Source organism: Haemaphysalis longicornis, unplaced genomic scaffold (genome assembly GCF_048455015.1).
Source record: "Haemaphysalis longicornis isolate Haplotype H1 unplaced genomic scaffold, Haemaphysalis longicornis Haplotype H1 scaffold_2, whole genome shotgun sequence".
NCBI lineage: Eukaryota > Metazoa > Arthropoda > Arachnida > Ixodida > Ixodidae > Haemaphysalis > Haemaphysalis longicornis.
This window is the reverse complement of record NW_027526295.1, coordinates 114,979,465-115,004,430: the sequence shown is the minus strand read 5'-3', so window position 1 is coordinate 115,004,430 and position 24,966 is coordinate 114,979,465. Positions and strand designations below refer to the sequence as shown.

Below are 24,966 nucleotides of genomic sequence, written 5' to 3'. Positions count from 1 at the left end.
ATTACTTCGGAAATCTCAAAAATCGGTTGCTTTGGCAACCAGGCACAAGCCGCTATCGAATTCAGTTACGGTTGGGTGATCGCGGTTCAGCTCGAGGCGCCACCTTACGACATGTGGGAACTGCAGGCGTACCACTCACTCGCATTGGGAAGCGCGCGATGCGTTTGGCATTGCAAAATACAGGAGCCGATGGCATAACTCAGTTTTTTTTGCTAACAATAAGCCAATTTTCTCTCAAAAAGGAGCGCGTTTCTGGTCTTTTTTTTCTATTAATCGTTTCTGCCATGTAGCTGCTGATCGCCGCCGATAAGCATATACAGCCGGATGTTGGTTCCAAAGTATTGAGGGCAGATATGATTGGTTCAGGGCAGCGCACAACTCGTCCTGGCATCACGTGGGTAAGTCGCCTGCCCTGCCCCCGTTGCTCACCTTCTCCATCGGTTTTATGTGGCAGTGCAGGTCTTTCAGCACTGGTGGTTCGCCCTTCGCATAAGACAGGGACATGCCATCCAGGGTGATTGAGCCATTCTCAGGCCACGTCTTGGGCGGCTTCTTGTCCGGGGGAGACTCCAAGCTTGCCTCTGGTTCCACGCTGCTGTATTCGAGTACACGTTCCACAGACGTCATCTGCGCGTTGGAATGAGCAGATGTACTGGTAAGCTTTATTACATTTCACATAGTATCTCGGAATTTGGGCTTGCATGCCCCTCTCTCTTTACTGCCTTTCTTTCTCTCTCTCACTCTCTCTCTCTATCTTTCTCTCTTGCATAATATCTGTAAAAGTGTTAGGTATTACCTTTAAACACCATGGCTTGGCAGCACGTGATTAAACGAAGTCCAATGCCCATTGACCCTTCGATTTGAAACCGGCGAAATACGTATTAGAGGGGCCGTACACATAATGAAACGGAGACGAAACTCAATAGCAACGATTCCTGTTAAAGGTAATTGACATCAGCCTTAAAAGATCTAGTGAAAGCACATTTGCCAACCTCTCTCAATTTCTGCGAATCATGTAGGCGTTGTAAATTATATTGGCGTAATATCACGGGGCAGCGTAAGCAAGTTTAAGGTAACCCGAGTGTTTATATGGAAGGATGATTTCCTGGTGATGTTTGAGTCCCGATACACACTTTGAAATCTGTACATGATTCCTTAGTGCTGTCCGTGTCTTTAACTAACGAGCCCAAAAAGCAGCCGAAATACATCGTCGCCTTGTTCTCGCATTGCTTAGTCAGCCATCCTCACTAGCGAGCTTCAAAAGGATTTTCCCCTTTTCATAAGAGTTTGCTGTCCTCCCAAGCTAGTCATGTTGGATGCCAGTGCCCGCCCTGCTCACAAAAAAGCCGTCTGCCCTTGAGTCTGGTAAAGACGTTCGAAACTAGTCCTACTATTATCAGCCACGAGGAACGCGAGGTGCAGTGGAGTGCTAATAAGAAAAGCAGCCCCAGAGAAAAGCGTAGATTTTAAGAAACACCGTTAAGGGTGTTCGGCAGGAATTACCATGAGCGTTTGGAAGCCATCGCGTGGTTATTCGTATTGCCTATTTTTCAGATGGGGCGAAAAACAATAAAAACGCATTCATTTTTAGGCACTGCAAAGTGAAGCAGACATCTTCAGAAGCTCTAAATTTACCGGATTGGTACTATCGCGCCCAATTTGACTCGCAACAGGCGAGCGGCCGCCGCAGCTGCTCCCCGGGAGGCGGTGGCGCCTTGCAGCGAAGCACTCGGGAAGTAAAGGGAGAGGGGTCAGCTGTTCCGATACCCATCGGAATCCCCCGTGTGTATCATTGCTGGCTTCTTTTCTTTGCGGCTGGTATAAATTGTTACCTCAAACGTTTTCGGAGTGGCTTACCGCATCGCCAGCGATAAGTTTTTTCATTGGCTGCAATGCTCCTATGCGCATTTGCGTAAGCCTTCCAGTTTGGTAATAGGGCGTCGCGAAATATCGATTACGTTCAATATTCCACACAAATAAAGATATCTGAAACACTGGCTGACCGCATTTTTTTTTGTTTACTGCTTCTGCCTCTAATTCTTGCAAAGCCTTGTGGTACGAATTGCACTATTATGCTTTCAGCTACGTCACTGACGGCCACTGCGCCACTTTGTTCCCCTCACCACAATAATGGAGTCGCAAGGCTGCGCCAAGCTGAACTACATCGGGCAGCTCCACGCGCACCGCATTCGGAGCGCGAATGGCAACAGAGCACTCGGGGGGTGCTGATGATTATCACAAGAGCGGACACCCTCTCCCTTTACTTCTCGAGTGCTTCGCTGCAAGGCGCCACCGCCTCCCGGGAGCAGCTGCGGCGGCCGCTCGCCTGTTGCGAGTCAAATTGGGCGCGATAGTACAGTAAACGCCTCGCAAAGATCAGACAGCGTTGCGGAAGGTTAAACCCTCAATAAAACGGTTCGGTTGTTCATTGATTGTAAAGCTTAACGCGCCGACGCAACGCAGGCGATGAAGAGCGCCGTAGTTGAGGGCTCCGGATTAATTTTGACCACCTGGGGATCTTTAGCGTCCGCCGAAATCTCGTACAGACGGGCGTTTTAGGTGTAGAGCACTTTAGGCGCTCGCCTTGTATTCCTAGCTCGCTCGCTGGAGCCAAGCATATCGCCACGGCGTTAAGGTGTAGCCTGTCACGGTCCCTTCGCCACGGCGTAACCCAGAGGCTTCAAAAGCCAAGCGGCTATGCCAGGATATACGTAGCGTTAGCTAAGGTTGAGCTGGTTATTCTTAGCTTTCTTGGTTGTCTAGGTTTAGCTGATTATCATGCTTACTGCTGCTTATCATCCAATCTAAATCCAATCCAAAACTAATCCAATCCAATCCAACCCGAGCCAAGCCATGCCAAGCCATGCCAAGCCAATCCAATCCAATCAAATCCAGAGCTCCCGCTGGCGCAGTTTCAAGCAGGGGGCGCGCGAGCACTGCGAAGGCGGGAAATTTGAATTGCATGGGGTGGTAGCAGTAAGTGGATAACGGCGGTACATCCCATTAAGGCGAATCACAGCTCTGCACTTCCGACAGCTTTCACATTGAGTGGAACGGCTTTAATTTTTTTTTTCGCCTCCATCAGAAAAGCGGCTGCCACGGCCGGGAATCGAACCCGCGTCCTCGTGCTCAGCAGCACAACGCCTGAGCCAGTGAGCCACCGCAGTGGGTTACGGTTCGATTGTAATTATCGCAGTTAATTTTGCGTGATTTTCTGAAACCTTCACTGCCTCATCTAAACGTGGTAACCACGCGGACAACTGCTGCTCAATTGATTACGTAATCGCCTTAGAATCGGAAAAGGCGTTCCTTTTTTGGGGCAAAATTACTATAATTGGTCATGAGAAAATATACCGCGTCACGGGCTAAAACTGTGCAACATTTCGCCTCCTACGATACCGGGCTTAAATTTTATACCGATATTTATTCTCACAAGCATGCCCTACAGCCACCCCCTTCCCCTCCCGAGCACTCTCACACCAATTAAGCAGCAGCTACCATGAGGGGTGTTGGTGATAGTCCACGGAAACATTTGCAATTCTCTCAGGCTCGGGTTGATTCACGACAAGGCCCGGTTACCATCGCAGTGGTCTTCAAAAAAAATTTTGACGGGTGGTTGCACGCTTTGATGCAACTTCTGCTATCCTAGCTTCCTACTGTCTGCAAGATGAACTAAGTGCGCAGCGACACAACGAGCAGTGCCATGACAATCAGTCAGAACTACAGCATAGCAGAGGAAGGAACGCCAGATATTGCGCTCTCATTTAGGACAGTGCGAGTACCTCTGACAGTTGTGGTTTGAAAAAAGAAAAGAACTCACCTGGCTCTCTATTTCGGCCGACTGCCGTACGCCCCACTGGAACATTCCGGTGAGCATAAGCGCGTTTGCGATGGCCAGGCCCACTCCTCCTCCGGACACTGAGCCTGTGGTTAGAGAGGGCTGTGGTTGAGCAGATTTGCTTACAGGAATTCCTAACAGCCGTGTATCAGCAAAGCCCAGCCTGTGGCACTACGCATTCTTGCTTACAGCAGAGATTTTTTTTTTAATATTTTACGTTAAGGTAAATCCTGTAATATGCAGCATACGCAAAATTACGCTTTCAAACATTGATAACAATTTGTTTAAACTACCTTGATGTTGTGAAAATCACTATCTAGAGAAGTTAAGTTTGTATTGTAGAATTCTCATGTTAGCTGCAGTGATTTCGAACTGTAGGAATACATCATAATTCCTATTCATTCGTCTCATATATTTATCTTTTTTCATTGGAGGAATCAGCGGTATATTTGCCCATCTTAGCCGTTGTACCTTGTCTTGACCAGCACTACTCTGTGGGTTTAATTCAGAAACGGACGCACAGTAGCGTGCGTGATTTCTCTGCGTCATAAACTAAAATTAGTCAACGCTCCAAAATGTTTTATTGTTTGGTTCTTGGAATGGAGGGAGGGATTTACGTACTAAATTACCGAAGATGTTTTATCATTTTTTTGATAATTCTTTCCCCGTGGTATGTTGTCTTCTAAGTATGCAACGATGCACAATAGAGAGTACCCAACTGCGCCATACTTAAGATGTTCTACAAGCGCTATGCATAAACAATGCCGAAATACATTTTTTGTAAATACCATAAAGGATACAGCAAGGAGTTAAAATCCTATAGCAAGCACAGAAAACCCAGAGCAAATGCAGCTGCCCTGTTCCACCTGGTGGAACCTAGCTCACAGTTCTCGCGGAATTCGTAGATGATTAGACGCACTACCATATTTAAAACACTCATTGAAAGTGCACATGAGTACATACACGAATTTCGTATGCAATAAGACCCTTTCAAAGTATAAATTTCTTATGGTATAGGACTCTTTATGATATCCTGAAGGACACTGGAGTGAGCAGTCAACATTACCTCATTATCTTACTAAATAAAGCCCACTTTGCGTAGGCCATATTCTCACTTCTTCGATACTGTTGACGCGCGTATTGCAAGAGAACAGTGAGGTTCATATTGTCGCCGCCCTTCCGCCGTCTCGCCACGCCGAATCGCTGATGTCGGCTGTTAGGTCACTTCGGCAAACCCACAAGACAAAAGTTAGCAAATTAGTAACATGTCTTACATTACAAACAAAAAGTCCTGATTAGACATGCAGTTGGTCAAATATAATTTTTAAATGCTGAAGTTTCATAAGAACACTCTGAAAATGATTTTGATTTTATTTTGTGTAGGTGGCGCAGCGGCTGGAAGGGGCGTATGACATTTCCTTCACGTGTTGCCTGTGAACTAAAGATGTATAGTGCGGTTAAACACTCCTCTTACGAATGACAGAGATAAATTATACAGTACAGCCACAAGTGAAAGTTACAATCAGTGTCCGTTAGAAAGCAATAATCTGTTTGTGGCAAGAACCGCTCATGTGAAACAAGCATTCTCTACACTGAGCGCCTCGTACCGTCCGACGAGAGTGCCAGTGACATGGTGACGACGGTGATGTAGGCGAAGCAGATGGAGTCCAGGGTGATCCCGAACCAACGAGCCGTGCTGAGGAACATGTACCAGGCCGAGGTGTGGTGGTCCTGCTTTAGGTCGAACATGCGCTCGAAAGTGCGCTGCGCGTTGAACGCCCGGATCGTGGTCAGCCCGTACAGCGAGGTGCTCAGATGCGAGAACACGGGACTGCGTGCTGCGGGCAGAGGCCATAATAGAGACGACGAATGAATGACGAGGAAGCTGCAAAGATTACTGAGACCTTCTGCTTACGAACCAGATAGTTACTGCTCGTGCTTGACGAGCTGTGCAATCGCGGAGGTCACAGACCGTACTGTTCTATTGGGCACTTCAGATAATATGCCGCGTCAAAAGCCAAAGAGCAGATCGATGTTTCCAATGCCTCTCCTGAAACTAAAGCTGTGAATTTATCTTTAAAATGGATTGTTTAAATAAAGCCAAGCTCACCTGCGGCTCTCTTTGACCGTCTCATGTAGGTGCACAGGAGAGGGCAAGAACACTGAGCTCTCTTTCTAATGACTAGATTTTCCTAAAGTTTGCAGACATACCTACTGGAAATGTACTTAAGTATTTCTTGAAATCTTTTTTCTGAGTACCCTTTATCTTTTGATTGTATACTTTTTCCGCACTAAACTTGCTATTTGTAGCTCGTTTTAAACTGATGATTGCTCAGAATTTTATGGGTATTGTACTATGTCCTGATCCTGCTTTGTGGATGTTCCCAATCTGTGCATACATCTTCATTGGTAATCCTTGATTGTTCGTTTTTGTTGATTGTTCATTGGTAATCCTTGATTGTACTTTCTCATTTTTGTGCCTCAAACTCGCGCAAAAAATACGCAATCTTATTACAGAAACGAATTAACTTTTCGTCGCCTTACCCTTACATGATAATGGTTATAATTACTCTGTGTGTATTTCGTTCTGCCACTATAATAACTTTGTCTTCAGCATTTAGAGCCAGGAGGTCCACCTGACAGTTTCTACTTGAGAACTTCCTTCTGTGCTAACATCAATTACGCATTGTGTACAAGGTAAGTACAGTGAATTAAAATCATACATAGCAAAGCAACAACATGTTTTGCAAATGAAGGTACCATTAAAATATTTCTTTCCAATGTTAATGGCGCAGTGAGAGCTAAGAGGCTTCAGATCGTTCGCAAAGGGCACTCACTGACTCCTTCCAGGCGTTTGACGTCTCGGGCGGTGCGCATGTAGAACCGCCGCAGGTAGAAGAACAGCACGAACAGGATTAGCGTGGGTATGATAATCCAGGGGCTGATAACGGCGACCACGACCAAAACACCGAGTAGGTTGAGGAATATCTGCAGTGGTTCGCGCACGCTTGTGTCAAGCTCGAATGACATGTGGCGCTAGCACGTAACACGGCTACCGGAGTACAAGTAGTTACCTAAGATGAGGATTGAAATTATACAAAAACACCTCCTCTTACGAATGTAATGTCCAATCCAGTCGGCGGCAGAAGATCATCGATGGTGCCCAAGTCCTTGGCAAAGCGGTTTTGAATCCTTCCTGCAAAACGACGTTTCCTTTGGCCACGCTGCCTTCAAATTGTCCTAATCTATACAAATCGATTGCCCTACATAAGTGCTTCAGATACTGGTGCAGGAAGGCAAGCTTTTCCCCTCTCGCACTTTGTCCCATCTAAGTAAGCAAAAAGTTTATTCTTTTTATATGTTGCTGAAGGGAGCGGTTGCCGTTGCTGCGAGTAGTGGGAATAGTATTAGCTGGAAGCAGTTTATTGTTGACCATTTTAACTAGAATCCTACAATTCTCGGCAACCTAGCCAAAATAGACATTCTTCAGAGGCAATGGGTCCTTAGGTGAATTCGGCACACGCAGCACGGTGAGTTAGTACGACGCGCGGAATCTATAATCTCATTGTCTCAAACGGCCAATTTCGTAAGTAATCCGAATCTATAATCGCATTGTTTCAAACGGCCAATTTTTGTAAGTAATCCGAATCTATATTCTAATTGTCTCAAACGGTCAATATTTTTAAGTAATCCGAACATATACTCCCGTTGTCTAAAACAGCCAATTTTGTAAGCAATCCCAATGTACATTCGCATTGTCTAAAAGGCGAATTTTTGTAAGTCATCAGAACCTATAATCGCACTGTCTCAGACGGCCAATTCTAGTAAGTGATTTCACTCTATATACGCATTGTCTAAAACGACCAATTTTTGTGAGTAATTTCCCCTGCAAATTACTGTTTTAAGGCTCTTCAATGCTGTACTACTTTTAAACTGAATTTTAACCTAAGCTCAAATACAAATATTGTTAAACATACAGTAATGTATGGGAGAAGTCAGTCATTGGATAATGGGAGGAGGAGGACTAAACGTGTAATTGAGCAAGAGCATTAATTTTTAGTTTGCATAATTTGAAAAAGCTGCCTGAACCAAGATCAAAATGTAATACCCACATTGAGGAACGCTGCACCAGAAAAATTTAACATAGCATAAAATTTCAGATCCCCAAGAAAGCCCAATGACTCCAGAATGGCTCGAAATGTTTCGTCGGTCACAGGCGCCGCGACCATGTCCTCGATTTCCGGCTGTCACATTTTTCTTAGTCATGCCGCAAGCCACGTGTGTATTTAAATGACTTTTCACAACCACGAATATGAACTGAATGACGGCAAGGTGGAAGTATTATTGGCTCTCTCATTATTTTTTTATTGCCAGTGAATCATTGTGTTCCGCTGCACACTAAGCGGCAATTCGGTCAAAAACACGAACCTCAGCTGCGTGTGACACCTGGTTTTCCCGTGACCACTTTGTGCGCCAATTAACACCAAAAACACGTCGCCACACAAGAATTTTCACAGCACCCAGGACAACCACCTACGGCAGCACTTTTTAATTCAAAAGCTGTTTAAAAAAAAAAAACAATTGCATGCTGACTAGCGCCTCCGGCACAGTTAAATCACACAGCACTGAGCACGAAAAATTTTAAGCTGTTGGTCAAGAACTGTACAAAAAAAAAACAGATTTTTTATTATTTCCTTCTGTGAATTTTGTTTGTGGTCAACTGTTTTGTACGAAGTATTAGTTTGTAGGCTGTCTTCGATTTAAGCAGTAATGCAGTGTTGCCAACTTTTCGTAACTGTGACGGTACTGTACGCACTGTAACGGCAATGGAATGTGTGCAATGGCTACGCGTGTTTCGCGCGATCACGAGCGAGGGCAGCGCGTCTCACCGATTGGGTTCGTGTCGAAGAAGTAGATGGGCGCCCTGATGATGCAGCGGAACATGCGGTTGTGCAGGTTCACGGAGGCACGCATGCACATGACGAAGAAGGCCACTGTTCGGGCCATGGAGGTCAGGATGAGGCCGCCAATGATGATGGCGTACACGACCACGTTGTAGGTGACGGTGTCCAGGGAGGACCACCACTCGCTCCACGCCCACAGCAGTGATGAGTCCAGCATTGCCTGGTCACTGATGTTGGATGCGGCAGTCGTGGTTGTTGTCGTAAGAACACTGGTGGTGCTGTTGAGGAACTCCGGTGCATCCGTTGCATTGAACACGGAAGCCAACGCGTTAGCTCTTGCGTCTCCCTCAGACTGGCTTGTCCTACAGTGGGTAAAGAAAGTATGGCTCGCTTTTAAGCGCACACTGGTGCTTAAAGTTCTGTCGATGACAAGATAGCGTTGACGAACGTGAGTCAGCACAAATGTTCTTAAACGAATTCGCAAGCACAAGAAAATTGCGGTGAGTAAACTACATACGTGGTATCTTTTCTTTGCCTGCGTAGAATAGTTCTGAGGAGTTCCTGGACAGCCCAAATCTGCTCTCGCAATATATTCAATGCGCAAACAAAATACCTGCTCTGGATTAGTTTGGAGTAGTTTTGAGCCGTTCAAGATGACAAATAAAACGAGACTACGATATATCAGTGAATAGTTCATGGCCTGGTCCGGAATGGTGATACGTAGCCTTGAAGAGTGCACGTTGTGAACATTGCTACTATTGCAATAGTATTGTAGTTTAGCGGAGCTTTGAGAATTAAATACGGGTTTACAGGCGGAAGCTTAGCTGCGCTGTCGGGGCAGTCGTAGTTAAACGCTGTGGATTATTTCAGACAACTTGACACGGTGACGTGACGGAATAAAAAAGAAGTGGGCACTGGTGCACAGCGCCAAGCAGGACCCTCTAAAAATGACAAAGCCGAGATCTGAGTGCAAACATTTTTTTAAAATCCTTTTTAAAATACCGTGTTCCCTCCCTCCTCCCCCCCCCCCCCCAAGAATAAAGAAAAATAAAGTGGGGAACAATACCCGCTCCACCAAGGCTATGACAAGTTTAAAGCCAATATAAAATAAATGAGTTGGGTTAGGAGCCACAATGTTTTTTCTTTTGTTTGAAGAAAAGCCAATTGTCAGGGTTAAAAAAACTACTTCCTGCGTTTTATATGCTCGGGCAGCGGGCACATAGAGCATACGAAGAGGATGTGATTGAAAGTAAATAAAGAAAAACGGGTATCAAAATGTCCTAATCGTGAAGAGCAGTAGGAAAAATGTAGTTAACAGCGTGCGAAAAAAAAAAAAAACCCGGATAGGTAGCAGAGGAAAAAACAAATACATATGCTGCTTCACTCATAAAGTTCGTCACAAATGTCTGTATAGAAGTAGCTGTTTTCAAATGAAAGTCCAGTTGGGGTATTTCCGTTCGCGAGAATATCTAACTGCGAGGCCCTGCTGGAACCCGGCACACATTATAAACAATATTTACAAAATACAAAACGAAGCACTACCGAGGCACTCTGATGGTAATAAATGGAAAGTCACTGGGTCCAGCGCTAAACAACGCAGCTATCACTGCGACGCACTGTCACATGGTACACACGATAAAAAAACGACACCACGCTGAAGAAAGGCATGAGTTGTCCCAGGGAACAGGACTCCAGAGGAAACACGCATGTTTCCTATAATGTTAATTCAAAACAACAACTTGAGGAAACCAGGAAAAAAACACGCGCACTGGCAAACCGCACAGATCACAAGTTACATGTTGGGTACCTTGCTGGTGTACAGGCTGCCAGCCATTAAATAATCCCCTTTTTTTGCCATCGTTCGCCGTGCTTCTCTGACCACGCAACAAACGTGCCGCCGCTGGTCAACAATATCTCATTCATTCATGTTAATGGTACATATGCATACAGTAAACCTTCCGTGTAAAGAAATCACTTTACTCAGGGTCTCACCTAATTTGAACCGTTTATTGCACTTCACTGTAGCCCATCAAAAGCAAGCAACTCCCAGTTTTAATGAAGTTTCGCTTATAACAATGCCAGTTTCATGTCGCAAAGACTTCATTTTAGCGAGGGCTGACGGTGTTTTGCAGCATGACGTCCAACGTACATACGGTGAAGCTACAGTGGGGACGTATGCTGTAGCAATATATGCTGGCTGAAAAACTACGTATCCCCGCACGCCTGGGCAGCTTTCCGCCGGAAATCCAGGAGGCTTCAAACAGTGAGGGAACATTTTAGAGGATACATGCTGGCCTTATCGTTAAGGAAAACAGCTGAGCATAAAGTATGTCTTCAAGGTCCGCACATGTACGCACCAGTAGGTGAGCCAGAAGTCACTGCCATTGAAGATGGCCTGGGCCAAGATGCTGCTGACGAAAAGGAGGGGCATCAGGAACGGTCCGGCTCCAGCTCGCATGTAGCTCCAGTAGACGTGGCCCTTGACGGAACCAGTGCTGCGTGATTCCTCCGCCTCCACGGGAGTCTTGAGGGCCGCGTCGCCGCCTTTCAGGTCCACCAAGCTCTGCGCCCAAAAACCGCTTCGTGTTTGAAAGGTTTGAGGGACTCCAGAATACTTCCGATTAACGCTTTCGCTGTTTCGTTCCCGTCTGAAAGCACTGCGAAACCTAGTTATCGCCAGCTCATTACGGCACTGCGTGATTCGCTCGTCGCAGCAGATGCGCCTTCCGTTTCTTCTTTGGTTTTGCGGCATTTTGGTGAATGGCTATCTCATGCGTTCATTGCTGCATCTGAAGGAAAGCCTGCCAGTAGTCGCTACACCGCTGTTGTGACGGAATTCGAGCGCTCAAGGAGCGCCGAGACAGGGAAAGAGAGATACTTTTTTTGAGCAAGTGTCTAAGTCATCTGATGGGCCTAAAGCAGCAATTCTTGGCTGAGGTACTTTGTGATCCCTCGTTCTAGAACAGCACCTGTTTCTTGTTTACGCTCTGAAAGCACTGAGGATATAAAAAAGTCTAAGAAAAGGTTGCAGAGTCTTTTTAAAAACAAAACCACTGTTCGTACGATGATGAGGTTGTGTGTTTCTTAGCTCTTGGGCACTTTTACGTCACTGCTCGGGCGAATGTTGCGTCCTGCATACTAAAGTGAGCCGACTAGATAGTGTGTGCAGTTAGAGTAATATCAAATGATCTTTTCACAAGGTTAACGTTCAAAACTCTTCCGGTTTACTTGGAAAAAAAGTGTTTCTATTCCGTGAACTACGTACTAAATGTACTAAAAAACTTAATCGACAAGTCATCCGCGCTACACAGCCGACCATAGTCGACACACCTTTGCCATTTTTTATCTGGTTTTTTATGAAGAGGTTGCTTTCTACGACATAAGGAGGCACCAAACCAAAACATAACCGCGTATTGCTACACTGCAACAAAATACCTTCGCGCGGCTTGGTGACTGCTTCGGCAAGCAGCCTTCAAAATACGCCTTTCGCATATTTCTGTTTCGTTTAGGTTGGCTTTGAAATGTTTAGAATACCTCAAAAGCGCGCCTTTGTATTTCTAGGCCGTTGGGTACCCGATCTGATTAAAACAAACCCTCCTTATGATACTGACAAGTCTGAGGGGCATATAACGTATTGCAACTGAGGTTGTAACGTGATGCGCGCAGTAAGACAAACGTTAAATGACAAAATAAACAACAGATTGAGTACATACAACTTAAATAAAGGAAACCACAACGTTTTAAACAAAGCAGCGAATTCGAACGAATCATACTTGTTTCAGGCTGGGCAACCACGTTCGGCATATGTTCCACTCACTCCAGCACCTTTCGCGACATTGAGTTTATTGTCGTTGTCATGACACGCTCCATTAAATTTCGTTGCTGCGCACAGCGGACGCTCACGGAGGGCTTCAATACCTTTTAAGATTTTCGCAGTTTCAAATACTGGTCCCTTTCTGAGAAGTGAAAAAAAGCGAAGTGAATACTGCCATAAAAAAGTATGTAGGAACCTAAATTCACATTTCCAAGTACGCCCTTGCCATCTGGCGACGAACGTAAGCAACTGCATCTTCAGTCCTAGTTGCTTTTTTCTTTGTGATGCGTCGCGGCCGTAATGGCTACCCCGAACGTCACTGACAGCGACCCTGAAAAATACCCCGTCCCGGGGTTGTATTGGTGGATATACACGAGTACGAGTGCATGTTCTCGCCAGTACGCGCGAGTAGCAGAGCACGGGTATCGGAAAGTGCGGGATGAAGTACTTCAGAATCTGATTTAAGTCGCAGTGAACTGGGCATCCTTCTAGAGACATTTAGCTTCGAATAACTGCCACACTGCGTTTAACATGGGTCTGCTTTATAGAAAAAAGAAATGCTTCCTTGTTTAATAGGTTTCATGGGACTTCAATTGAGATTTCTGTCTTATTTTTCCTCGCTCCCCAATAACCCCGCCGAGTCTCGGTCCTATTTCTAAATTCATTCATTCATTCATTCATTCATTCCATGCAATCACGCTGCTTGACGCGTTAGTTCATATAGCGTTATCGATTCGTAGTTCATATAGCGTTATCGAACAGTCAGTGACGAGCGATTCAAATCTTTGCGCTCGTGGTGTAGTTTGGCAACAATGTGCAAAACAACTAAGATTGCCTAGGCATACAGGTGTTCTGGTGCTAGTTCCCTTTCATGCACGCGTGATATTTTGGTGAGGCAGCATTCAACAGCGGTGTTCTTTGAAATAGGGTGCGTTACCTCTGTCGATTAAGCACTCTGTCTTGATAAAACGGCAAATCATCTGCAGTGGCCTCAACGACTGCACCAACAGCAGCGCCAAAACCAACGCTTGTTGGGAGCGCACGACATCCGGGGAACTGAGGGAGGTATGCTCGTTTGATCACGGCGAAACGCTTTTCCATTGAATGTGAGTTTGCGGAAGAGACAGCAATTGTGCGGAAAGGCTGTTTGAGAGGATGAATCGCGTTTGTTCAGCGCTCATGCGCTGGTTTATTCACCTTTATACGTGGTTTTGGCGTTCCAGTTGAATGAAACGAGGCTAGAAGGAACAAATAGACGTGGCGCTCGTTAATACCACAAATCGTTATAGTGATCCGCATCCCTCCGCTACGGCACGGTTCATGGCCTACGTTCCGCTCGCAAGGCCCCCTAAATTTACGTTTTTGAACAAATAAAAAGTGGATTGGAAGTAGGCTTGTCTGTATTCAGAGGGATCAAGACTCAGGTTGAATGCCAAATGCTTAAAATTAGCAATTTTTCCTGAAGAGAGGACAGAAGCAAAGCTGCCATTTCTTGCGTTCTGCTTTGTTTGTTTGTTTTCCGCTGCGTGCCACCGGGTGTTAAAGATATATCCACAGCAGTAGCTCGGCGACTTCGCCATTGAGCAACGGGGTAGCTTGTCCTCTTAAGATGATTTTAATGCAGGTGGCATTTAGAAATGTCTGTTTGTTTTAGGCTCAGATGCATGTTAGGCGTGTCTGTAGAAATTCAATAATGTCTGCTACAAATGCGAGTCAATGTGCCACTCGGTAAACAGTTGGTAGCGCAGAAATAAGACCCCCCCCCCCAGGTCTCGCAGTAGTGGCGAACGGCCCGTCGACGCCAGTTTGTCTTTTGATAAGTGTTTGTCGGGCTTAACTAATGACTGGAGCACTCGTCTGAAGCATATTGCAGATTTAATGCAGAACGACTAGCCACGAGAGGCTCGCATAAATAGAAGTTGTAGCAATCCCTACCAGTTAGCGGTGCGGAGCATGCAATGCAGCCCCTACTCACGTTCACCCGCTTCGGAATTGCTCAAATGCAATCAATCTCGCGCGTTGTTCCAAACAATTGTCTAAGAGCAATGAGCAATTGATGAATATCAGCATGTACCACAGGTGATAAAATCGTACCGAAATTTCAAGAATAATCCACTCTTGCGGCAGCATTCTTACACTCTTTCTCAATTTCATCAAACCCTATTTTCGGTGTTGGCACTGAAGAAACACGTTCAAAGCGATTGTATCGACTTAGCCGGAACGCTGTTTGACCCCTGCGTCTGTTTTTTTTTTCGACGCATACCTTTTCCTTCTTTTCACTTTCTCTCTTTTTGTTACGACCTGAGGGAGGCGGCTTCACCTGTATTTTTACCACCACCAATCACATATTAGCATTGTACTATTATCGCAGTTGCCAATCCGTCATTGTTATTTTTTTGTATTCACACGCTGCACTGAAGGCTTCTCTGCACGCACACCCGCTATGCGGGAAAGTAAGCACTAAACCAGCCTGTGTGAAAGATCCGGGTAGGTGAACATAATTTCGATAGGATCGGCCTTTACCAAACACATGATGATCGCCCCAGAGCAAAAGACGAAGCGATACGACGCATTGATCGGTAGCTACAAAAGGCGACATCTGTCCAACCTACTCGAAGATACGAAGAATAAACAGGTCGCAAAGTAGGTTGTCAGTAAACAGAAGCGCGTGGGAGATAGCGTAATCATTGCGGAGGGCTATAACGTGGCTAGGTGTGGCCCACTTGTCGCAAAGTGATAAGCGTATCCTCATTCTTTGGTTATTTGGTCAGACGATGTACGCGGTGAAAGAGGAATTGAAGGGGCAATAGCCCTGGCAAGCCGCGACGCCTAACGATGTTCTCAAGGTAGATAAGGGAACCTTAACCAGCAGGCAGCTGAGAGAATAAAGGATATGCGGGGACGACCACAAACGTGCTAATTGCAGTCAACGCCATGCTGGCTACGCCATGTTATATGCAAGCCTTCCTACGACAAAGCAAGGCTGGCATATAGAGCGGGCGGCACTCGATGGTAACAGCAGGCTACGGTACGTAGTACGAAAATTGAATTCGAAGTGATACACGTAAACAGGGTGACGTGAAGAGTAGAATGGGACGCGTTGATAAGCTTTTCAACTCGATTGGGTTCCTTTTAGCTCCAGGCGAGAAAACATTGTAGGGACACTTGGGGAGATAGCGGTAGCTTTTCAAGGAGGTCCCACGAATGTAAGAAAGCGAATAAGGAAAGAAATGTAAAGGCAGAGACATATGCGTACTCAGCGCTGGGAGTCAGTCGGGACAAGAGATAAGGGACGGACCTTTAGACGTAGAAAAAGCCGGTGTTAGGGAAAATGAGACCGAAAAAATTCAGCAAATGCCGCAGATAAACACCAAAATATGATCCACGTAGGTCTTAAGTGAAAATAATAAAAAAAGATTTGCAATAGTGAATTGCGAAGCGATGAAGAAATCCGACAACTCTTTTAATTATTTAGAAGAATAGGGCTGGCGGAAGAAAGCCTGAAAACTGGTTATAAATTTAAAACTACATTTGAGCAGCAACAACTAGAATGTCCATTAGTCTTAGACCGTTATGTCTGGGAAGGGTGGAACAGGACCGCACAGGGGAGGGGGACGTGGGAGGAACTTGCCGATAATGACGAAAGTTGGCAAGCCCGTATTACAGGGTGCCTTTTTCGTTTGCCAATTCGGTGGAGGTAATATCCGTATTTGGTTAAATCGCAATGGCTTTTGCACTGCCTGCTAACATTAGAATTTTTGCACCTGAGAAACATATTTTTCAGACCTGACTACGTCTTAAAACGCAAGGCGTATTTTACCTTCTCAACAATTTATTTCAGGCTTTTTTGTATTAAACGAGTACATCTGTGATTTCATGTAACAAGTGGCAATTATTTGCTAATATATGCGGAAGCACACTCACCGCCAAGCTTCAACCCCTGTAGGTTTACGGTCACTTCCAGCCACATGCTGTCGCGTAGCGCAGTGTTACGATAGTCTCCTAACCGTGCATTCAATAAATGTGGCCTTTATTCAACATGCCTAATTAGTCACTCGTTGAAAAAACCGGCCTGCATCGCGATGAAAAGCGCGCGGGACTGTTTTCGTGGACGCGGGTTCGATTCCGGGCCGTGGTGGCCGCATTTCTAATGGAGGCGAAAAGCAAAAACGCTTGTGTGTACGAGGTTTCCGCGAACGTAAAGATCCTCAGGGGGTGAAAATTAATCGGAAGCACTCCGCTACGGCGCGCCTCATTGACTGCGTTGCGTCGGCGCGTTATACCCTACAATGAATATCTCGGGACTGTTTTCGTGGGACCAGCGCCTATTGAACGAACGCCATCTGGTTGCAAAGTGTGCTGACGGTGATGCCGACTTCCACCTAGCTGCGTTCCCATTCGCCTCCGGTCTGCACCACTGCCAAGAAACCTGAGCCCTCAGCACTATGAAGGCAGCACAACGGCGAGAGCGCAAGCCCTTGTAAGGCAGGACGGTCACTCAAAAGCAGCAGTATTAACAGACGCAGCCGACTACGCACATGTAAATGCCAAAAAATCGGCGGCTCCCACCCCATGTGGTCTTATTACAAGTTTGATTCTTCGCTGAGCTTCTATCCTCCAATCGGAAGATGTAGCCTCCAACTAGTCTGTTTCAAGAGACATTCATAAACTACTGGATACGTACCCCTGCCCTCTCCCACTGTCGTGGATCCGGCGTAATACGATCACCGCTCATATTGCGGCGGATGGTTCCTGTCACCTTACGTCGGTTCCACGAACGCTACCCTTGCTGACAACTGACCACATGAACAATTTGTCCAACTAAAGGAAGATCTGCGTCGCGCCCCACGCGCTCTCATCCCACCGTGTGGAACAGACCTTCCCAGTGGGCTCGCTCGCTGGGAGGAGGCCCTGCTGCGTAGACTTGGGCTGCCCCTCTCTCCTGCGGTAACCCGGGCGTGACCACCACGATACCATGCCCCGTTTACCAACACCTGCCCCTTCTGTACGGCTCCTGCTGAAGGCGCTGACACCAACCACATGCTATGGACGTGCCCTTCCCTGAGTGCAGCGAGATCCCGATACCTTCGCGGCACAGGCCTGCATTCTGAGATCCCCCCCCCCCCCCCCCCCGATCTCCAACGATGGCTGTGGGGGCCCCACCACTGCTGTCTCCTGGACTTCCTCCGGGAAACGGGTGCCAACGTGTCCCTCTAGGAATTTATACCTAAGGGCATACTATCGCAATTTAAAAAAAAGAAGCGGCGCTTACACTAGCCATAGCCCAGACCCAAGTCGAAATCATCATCGGACCCGCAAGGGGCGAGCCGAAAGTACCCAGCCGAAGAATTTCCAAGAAAGCCCTACGTATCCTGTGCAAATACCCTCGTGAAAGAAGAGTCAAGATAATTTACGCCTGCTCACTCATCCCTACGCGAAAACGCAGCTGCTCACGCTCACGGTTGAGATCTTGCTCTCGGGGCATCGCAAGAGGACGAGACGCCCGGCCAGAAACTTCGCCATTGCGATGATGATGATGATGGTTGGATGTTTATGGTACAAGGCCAACTAGGGCAAGAAGCGCCTCATTACACTTAATACATACGACGATATCTCTCAAGACTACATGCCTACACGACGCACCTTCTAGTCACCGGCTGAAAGGTTAAAAAAGGGCAAGAAGTGACCATCCGACAACTCAAAACAAACACATTTCCACACCCCACACGGATACACGCCATTCGCCGCACAATATACAACCCCATATGCCGACACTGGGACAATCGAGAAACATTCTACCATATGGTTTGGGCGTCGCAGTCAAACCGAGACCTTGTACCAGTTCCTAATCCTACATACGAGCAGTGTGGCAGTGCGCTTGCCAGCTTGAGCCTAAGCAAGCAGCTTCGGCTTGCTGAAAGGGCGAACAAGGCAGACCCCACCAAGGCACCTGTATTCAGGACCCCGCGCACTAACGAGCTTGATTTCACTGTTGAATAAAATTTTCTCCTCCTCCGTAAAGATATGGACCACTCAGTAGGACAAAACTTCATTCAACAGGGAAATCGACATGGTTTGTGGGCGGGGTCTTCATTCCGGGTCTCCGTTGGTGCCCAAATTCCTGTGACTGAACCTTGAACCGCGATATCTTTTCGATCATTCGCTCCCTCCGTTTCACTCTCCTCCGCAACCAGGGCATTCATGCCCCGACAGACAATAAAGCTATTCCTCTTTCTCGCCTCCTCACCACCTTCCCACTGTACCGCACCGGTGGTGTTCGCAGGGGAGTTCGGGTATGGTGTGCTAGAACGAGGAGGTGACGCCAACGGCCGGCCAAAAGCAATGCGCCGCTTCATGCATGGCGCATGGTGGCGCTGCTTTCCGTGGTTCGATTCCCTCCTGGCCGCCCGCTCTACGACTCGGCGCCCGGCGGAAGCGCAAACCAGCTAAAGTTCGCCCCACGCGCAAATATAATTTTACTAAGCATGCAGGTGGTTTAAAGTGGCATATACCGTACAACTCTCACTGGGCACTTCAAAGCGTTCTCTTCCGTTACACGTAACCTGTGCAATCCCGAACATCAAGCATCTTTTGCTCCGACTTCCATGTTGTACTTCATTGTTCCAATTCTGTACGCGACGTTAGTTCGGACAAAATACAAAGAGACCATACCCGTTTGCATGAACATACAAAGCACGAAAACCTCGATTTATTTTTTTTTTCAAGCAGAACTTACTAACGACTGCTCGAAAACAAATTCAAATGGTCTGCATCTGCGGCTGCCGCACTTCACTTCAACTACTATAAGGAACAAATTATTCAGTTTTGACGTAGAGAATCTCTTTCTTTTACATATTTAGACTGCAAACATGTTACTGAAAGTGAATAAAAAATGCAGTATAAGTCTGCAACTAGGAGGTAAAACAGTAGAGGCACTTTATTTTATTTTAAAAATGCACAAATATCAAGGCTGGACTGTAAATGCAATGGAAAAAGTGTGCGATAAATACTGCAGTGTTCCATCTCGATGTCAAAAATTAAATTGCTACGTCTTTTAAAAAAATTAAATTGCTACCATAGGTTCGGCTGCTCCTATCATTAGGCAGTTTTCCACTGCAGCGGTGCCCCAGCAGCAAATTCGCAGGTGAATTCGCACCATGTGCACAGTGATTAAGGAGCCCCCACGGGTTTAATTCCGAAGCGCAGCGAAAAGCGCATGGTTAGAAGTTGCTTGTGGACTGGATGGAAATGGAGCAAAGAAAATGAAGGATTCGTTAACTGCCGGAAAAGAGACGTTGGCGAGTTGGAAGACTCAGGGTAATAAACGACATTTTTCGTTCCACGTTCAACATTTACAGCATCTTTGATTTAACGGCCGTCATTTTATTACGTGAAATCAAAAGATTTCACATAATGTGTGCTGTTTATATTTTCATCCTGCCTGATGATAGTACAATGAAACGGCAGTACGCAGTATTCCGCGACGTACCTGCGCCAGCTCCGACCTCCCGTCATCGTAAGATCCGGCCAGCGACAAGTTGGACTCGTAAAAGGCTCCAGGTGAGGCAGCGTCCAGGGTTTCAGTCCCCACGGGTATCGGGTATGTTTCTTCGGCGAGGGGGCTCCCGTCGAACGGGTCGACGCAGTACGAGCTGCGACGGGACTCGAGGAGGGTCTCGGCCGAGACGCCCGGCGGTATGGCGGCCTTCTCTTCCAGGAGGGAGACGAAGTCAATGCCGGCGTTCTGGAGCTGTCGGTAGCTGCCCAGGCCCAGCATCTTGCCCTGCGTTTGCCCGTTTAAGAAGAGAGTGTGATGTCAGCGAGAGTACGAGAATTCAAAAGGGCCTCTAAAGCAAAATAGAACCTTGGTTCATTAAAAAGACTGATTTGTCCTGAAACATGATACCAGTTGTACCGCCAACTTCCAACAAAGAATCGTGATAGACTATAAGACATATGAAGCAGTGCCGACTCCCCACCCAGGTTTGAGCAACTTCTGTACGACACCAAGGGTTTTGCTTGAGCGGTTGGCGGCCGCCGCCGTATTACAGGCATCCAAACTTGAAGCTAACACGCTGATAACGACGGTTTTAGTGCTGCCCGTTTCTCCCGCTTACAGTACGCTCATCTGGAACAAAGTTGCAAAGAATTTAGAGATCTTTTCATTTTTTCGGCAAAAAAAAAACCTTTTCGAGTGGCTGGGGTGTACCTGAGCGGGCTACCAAAGTCTAGTTCTTTCAAATTGAACGAAGTTGTATTTTGTCGTTATGGCGCCGTTAGCACGACACACGAGCGGGTTATTTTGTTGCACTGCTGCTGGTAATGCTTTTTCGTAATAATTACCTCTGTATTAAGTCTTCGACGGTCTCTGCACAGTCACTGACTTTGGGATCCCGTGTTTTTACTTATGTGCTTTTCTTACTCACTCCAATAAAATCTTTCTTCTTCTTAGAAGCCAAACACTTCTAAAAGACTTTTCTTAGAGAACATTAGCTAGAAAATACGGGTTTTGCGATTGCTGTGTCTCAGTCACATGAGTCGTCATAAACTCACGATGCACAAGATGCGACGCACTCCTGATGGATAGCTTGTGGCTGTCTAGGTAGCCCCCCAGCCATAAATCGTCGGCACGAGGCTGGGAGCGGACAGCGCGTGACCTCCAAAATCTACAGACGACAGCGGAAAAGTTTTTGACGTGGCTATACGGAAACAGTGTTGCGAAGACATTTCCTCACCTTCAAATGCATATGGCAGTGCAGCAAGCGTCGATAAGTGGAATTGTAGAGTGTGATTATTGTCCCCAACCTGGCACACTGTAGTACACAGTATGTTAGCGTCAACAAATCCCATCTCTAATCACCCGCCGCCCCCCCCCCAACCCCCCCCCCCCCCCCGCCGCCCTAATCCCTAGCCGAGCGACCTGCTGGCGAGCATCGTCCTTTCATCAAGCGTAGCCTGGTGAAAAGCCCCGTCCTACCAGTGGGGACCAGATGACCCTAGACTAGACAAGACCCACCCCCCTTCCAATGGCGACTGCTTCACCATCGTGCCTGGAGCTCGCTCGCTCGCTCGCTCGCTCGCTCACTCACTCACTCACTCACTCACTCACTCACTCACTCACTCACTCACTCACTCACTCACTCACTCACTCACTCACTCACTCACTCACTCACTCACTCACTCACTCACTCACTCACTCACTCACTCACTCACTCACTCACTCACTCACTCACTCACTCACTCACTCACTCACTCACTCACTCACTCACTCACTCACTCACTCACTCACTCACTCACTCACTCACTCACTCACTCACTCACTCACTCACTCACTCACTCACTCACTCACTCACTCACTCACTCACTCACTCACTCACTCACTCACTCACTCACTCACTCACTCACTCACTCACTCACTCACTCACTCACTCACTCACTCACTCACTCACTCACTCACTCACTCACTCACTCACTCACTCACTCACTCACTCACTCACTCACTCACTCACTCACTCACTCACTCACTCACTCACTCACTCACTCACTCACTCACTCACTCACTCACTCACTCACTCACTCACTCACTCACTCACTCACTCACTCACTCACTCACTCACTCACTCACTCACTCACTCACTCACTCACTCACTCACTCACTCACTCACTCACTCACTCACTCACTCACTCTCACTCACTCACTCACTCACTCACTCACTCTCACTCACTCACTCACTCACTCACTCACTCACTCACTCACTCACTCACTCACTCACTCACTCACTCACTCACTCACTCACTCACTCACTCACTCACTCACTCACTCACTCACTCACTCACTCACTCACTCACTCACTCACTCACTCACTCACTCACTCACTCACTCACTCACTCACTCACTCACTCACTCACTCACTCACTCACTCACTCACTCACTCACTCACTCACTCACTCACTCACTCACTCACTCACTCACTCACTCACTCACTCACTCACTCACTCACTCACTCACTCACTCACTCACTCACTCACTCACTCACTCACTCACTCACTCACTCACTCACTCACTCACTCACTCACTCACTCACTCACTCACTCACTCACTCACTCACTCACTCACTCACTCACTCACTCACTCACTCACTCACTCACTCACTCACTCACTCACTCACTCACTCACTCACTCACTCACTCACTCACTCACTCACTCACTCACTCACTCACTCACTCACTCACTCACTCACTCACTCACTCACTCACTCACTCACTCACTCACTCACTCACTCACTCACTCACTCACTCACTCACTCACTCACTCACTCACTCACTCACTCACTCACTCACTCACTCACTCACTCACTCACTCACTCACTCACTCACTCACTCACTCACTCACTCACTCACTCACTCACTCACTCACTCACTCACTCACTCACTCACTCACTCACTCACTCACTCACTCACTCACTCACTCACTCACTCACTCACTCACTCACTCACTCACTCACTCACTCACTCACTCACTCACTCACTCACTCACTCACTCACTCACTCACTCACTCACTCACTCACTCACTCACTCACTCACTCACTCACTCACTCACTCACTCACTCACTCACTCACTCACTCACTCACTCACTCACTCACTCACTCACTCACTCACTCACTCACTCACTCACTCACTCACTCACTCACTCACTCACTCACTCACTCACTCACTCACTCACTCACTCACTCACTCACTCACTCACTCACTCACTCACTCACTCACTCACTCACTCACTCACTCACTCACTCACTCACTCACTCACTCACTCACTCACTCACTCACTCACTCACTCACTCACTCACTCACTCACTCACTCACTCACTCACTCACTCACTCACTCACTCACTCACTCACTCACTCACTCACTCACTCACTCACTCACTCACTCACTCACTCACTCACTCACTCACTCACTCACTCACTCACTCACTCACTCACTCACTCACTCACTCACTCACTCACTCACTCACTCACTCACTCACTCACTCACTCACTCACTCACTCACTCACTCACTCACTCACTCACTCACTCACTCACTCACTCACTCACTCACTCACTCACTCACTCACTCACTCACTCACTCACTCACTCACTCACTCACTCACTCACTCACTCACTCACTCACTCACTCACTCACTCACTCACTCACTCACTCACTCACTCACTCACTCACTCACTCACTCACTCACTCACTCACTCACTCACTCACTCACTCACTCACTCACTCACTCACTCACTCACTCACTCACTCACTCACTCACTCACTCACTCACTCACTCACTCACTCACTCACTCACTCACTCACTCACTCACTCACTCACTCACTCACTCACTCACTCACTCACTCACTCACTCACTCACTCACTCACTCACTCACTCACTCACTCACTCACTCACTCACTCACTCACTCACTCACTCACTCACTCACTCACTCACTCACTCACTCACTCACTCACTCACTCACTCACTCACTCACTCACTCACTCACTCACTCACTCACTCACTCACTCACTCACTCACTCACTCACTCACTCACTCACTCACTCACTCACTCACTCACTCACTCACTCACTCACTCACTCACTCACTCACTCACTCACTCACTCACTCACTCACTCACTCACTCACTCACTCACTCACTCACTCACTCACTCACTCACTCACTCACTCACTCACTCACTCACTCACTCACTCACTCACTCACTCACTCACTCACTCACTCACTCACTCACTCAACGAGGTCTTTTCCATGGGGCAGTTTCAAAAACGTGTAAAAGCGTTGCCGCAAACTCTGTTGCTAAGTTTTCGTACGGTACCAAGGAAAGTTAGAAGCGTCGCCACGGGCGCCTTTCCGCTACCCTAATCATGGGCTCTTTCACTCGTAGTCGAGGTGCAACAGTTGTATGCTGGGCTGGCTCAGTTCACGGGAGGCGCCATGACGCTCGAAAGACACCTTGGGTAAAGCAACGCACTCCAGATTTAAGTCGACATGCGACGAGCCTAGAAAAAATGACGTTAGTTGCCGGTGCCATTAAAAGATGCGCTGAGAGCTACAACAAATTGAATATTTTTCTGTTTTTTAGGGATATTTCTGAAATGACGAGACTAAATCATTGCATAAATGTGGGCTGGTTTGTTAGTCGCTAAGAAATTAATCGTAGTAGCAAACAGTACACAGGGCAAAGCTAACGAAGACACCAAATGCACTCGAAACACACGTCTAGTGTGTTCTTCGTGTATTCTTTATTTTATCGTCTGTATGGTTTGCTGGTACGATGCACAATGAATTCTTTAGTAACGAGGGGTGGACCATGTACAAGGTCTCGTCATGCAGTGTATGACAAAACCGGAAAAAGCTCTC

The 24,966-nt window shown here is 47.1% G+C and overlaps 1 protein-coding gene across 1 annotated transcript in view; it reads right to left on the bottom strand.

The window, feature by feature from the left end:
* LOC144169129 (ATP-binding cassette subfamily C member 4-like) overlaps positions 1 to 24,966 on the bottom strand; it is a 104,499-nt gene that overhangs the window by 14,312 nt on the left and 65,221 nt on the right. Inside the window, exons 15-22 of the mRNA XM_077698159.1 lie at positions 20,046 to 20,339; positions 11,100 to 11,305; positions 8,728 to 9,104; positions 6,955 to 7,034; positions 6,676 to 6,826; positions 5,446 to 5,676; positions 3,821 to 3,924; positions 430 to 627 (exon numbers count right to left, since the gene is read on the bottom strand). Of these exons, the coding sequence (XP_077554285.1) occupies positions 430 to 627; positions 3,821 to 3,924; positions 5,446 to 5,676; positions 6,676 to 6,826; positions 6,955 to 7,034; positions 8,728 to 9,104; positions 11,100 to 11,305; positions 20,046 to 20,339 (1,641 nt within the window). The remainder of the gene's footprint in view (positions 1 to 429; positions 628 to 3,820; positions 3,925 to 5,445; positions 5,677 to 6,675; positions 6,827 to 6,954; positions 7,035 to 8,727; positions 9,105 to 11,099; positions 11,306 to 20,045; positions 20,340 to 24,966) is intronic.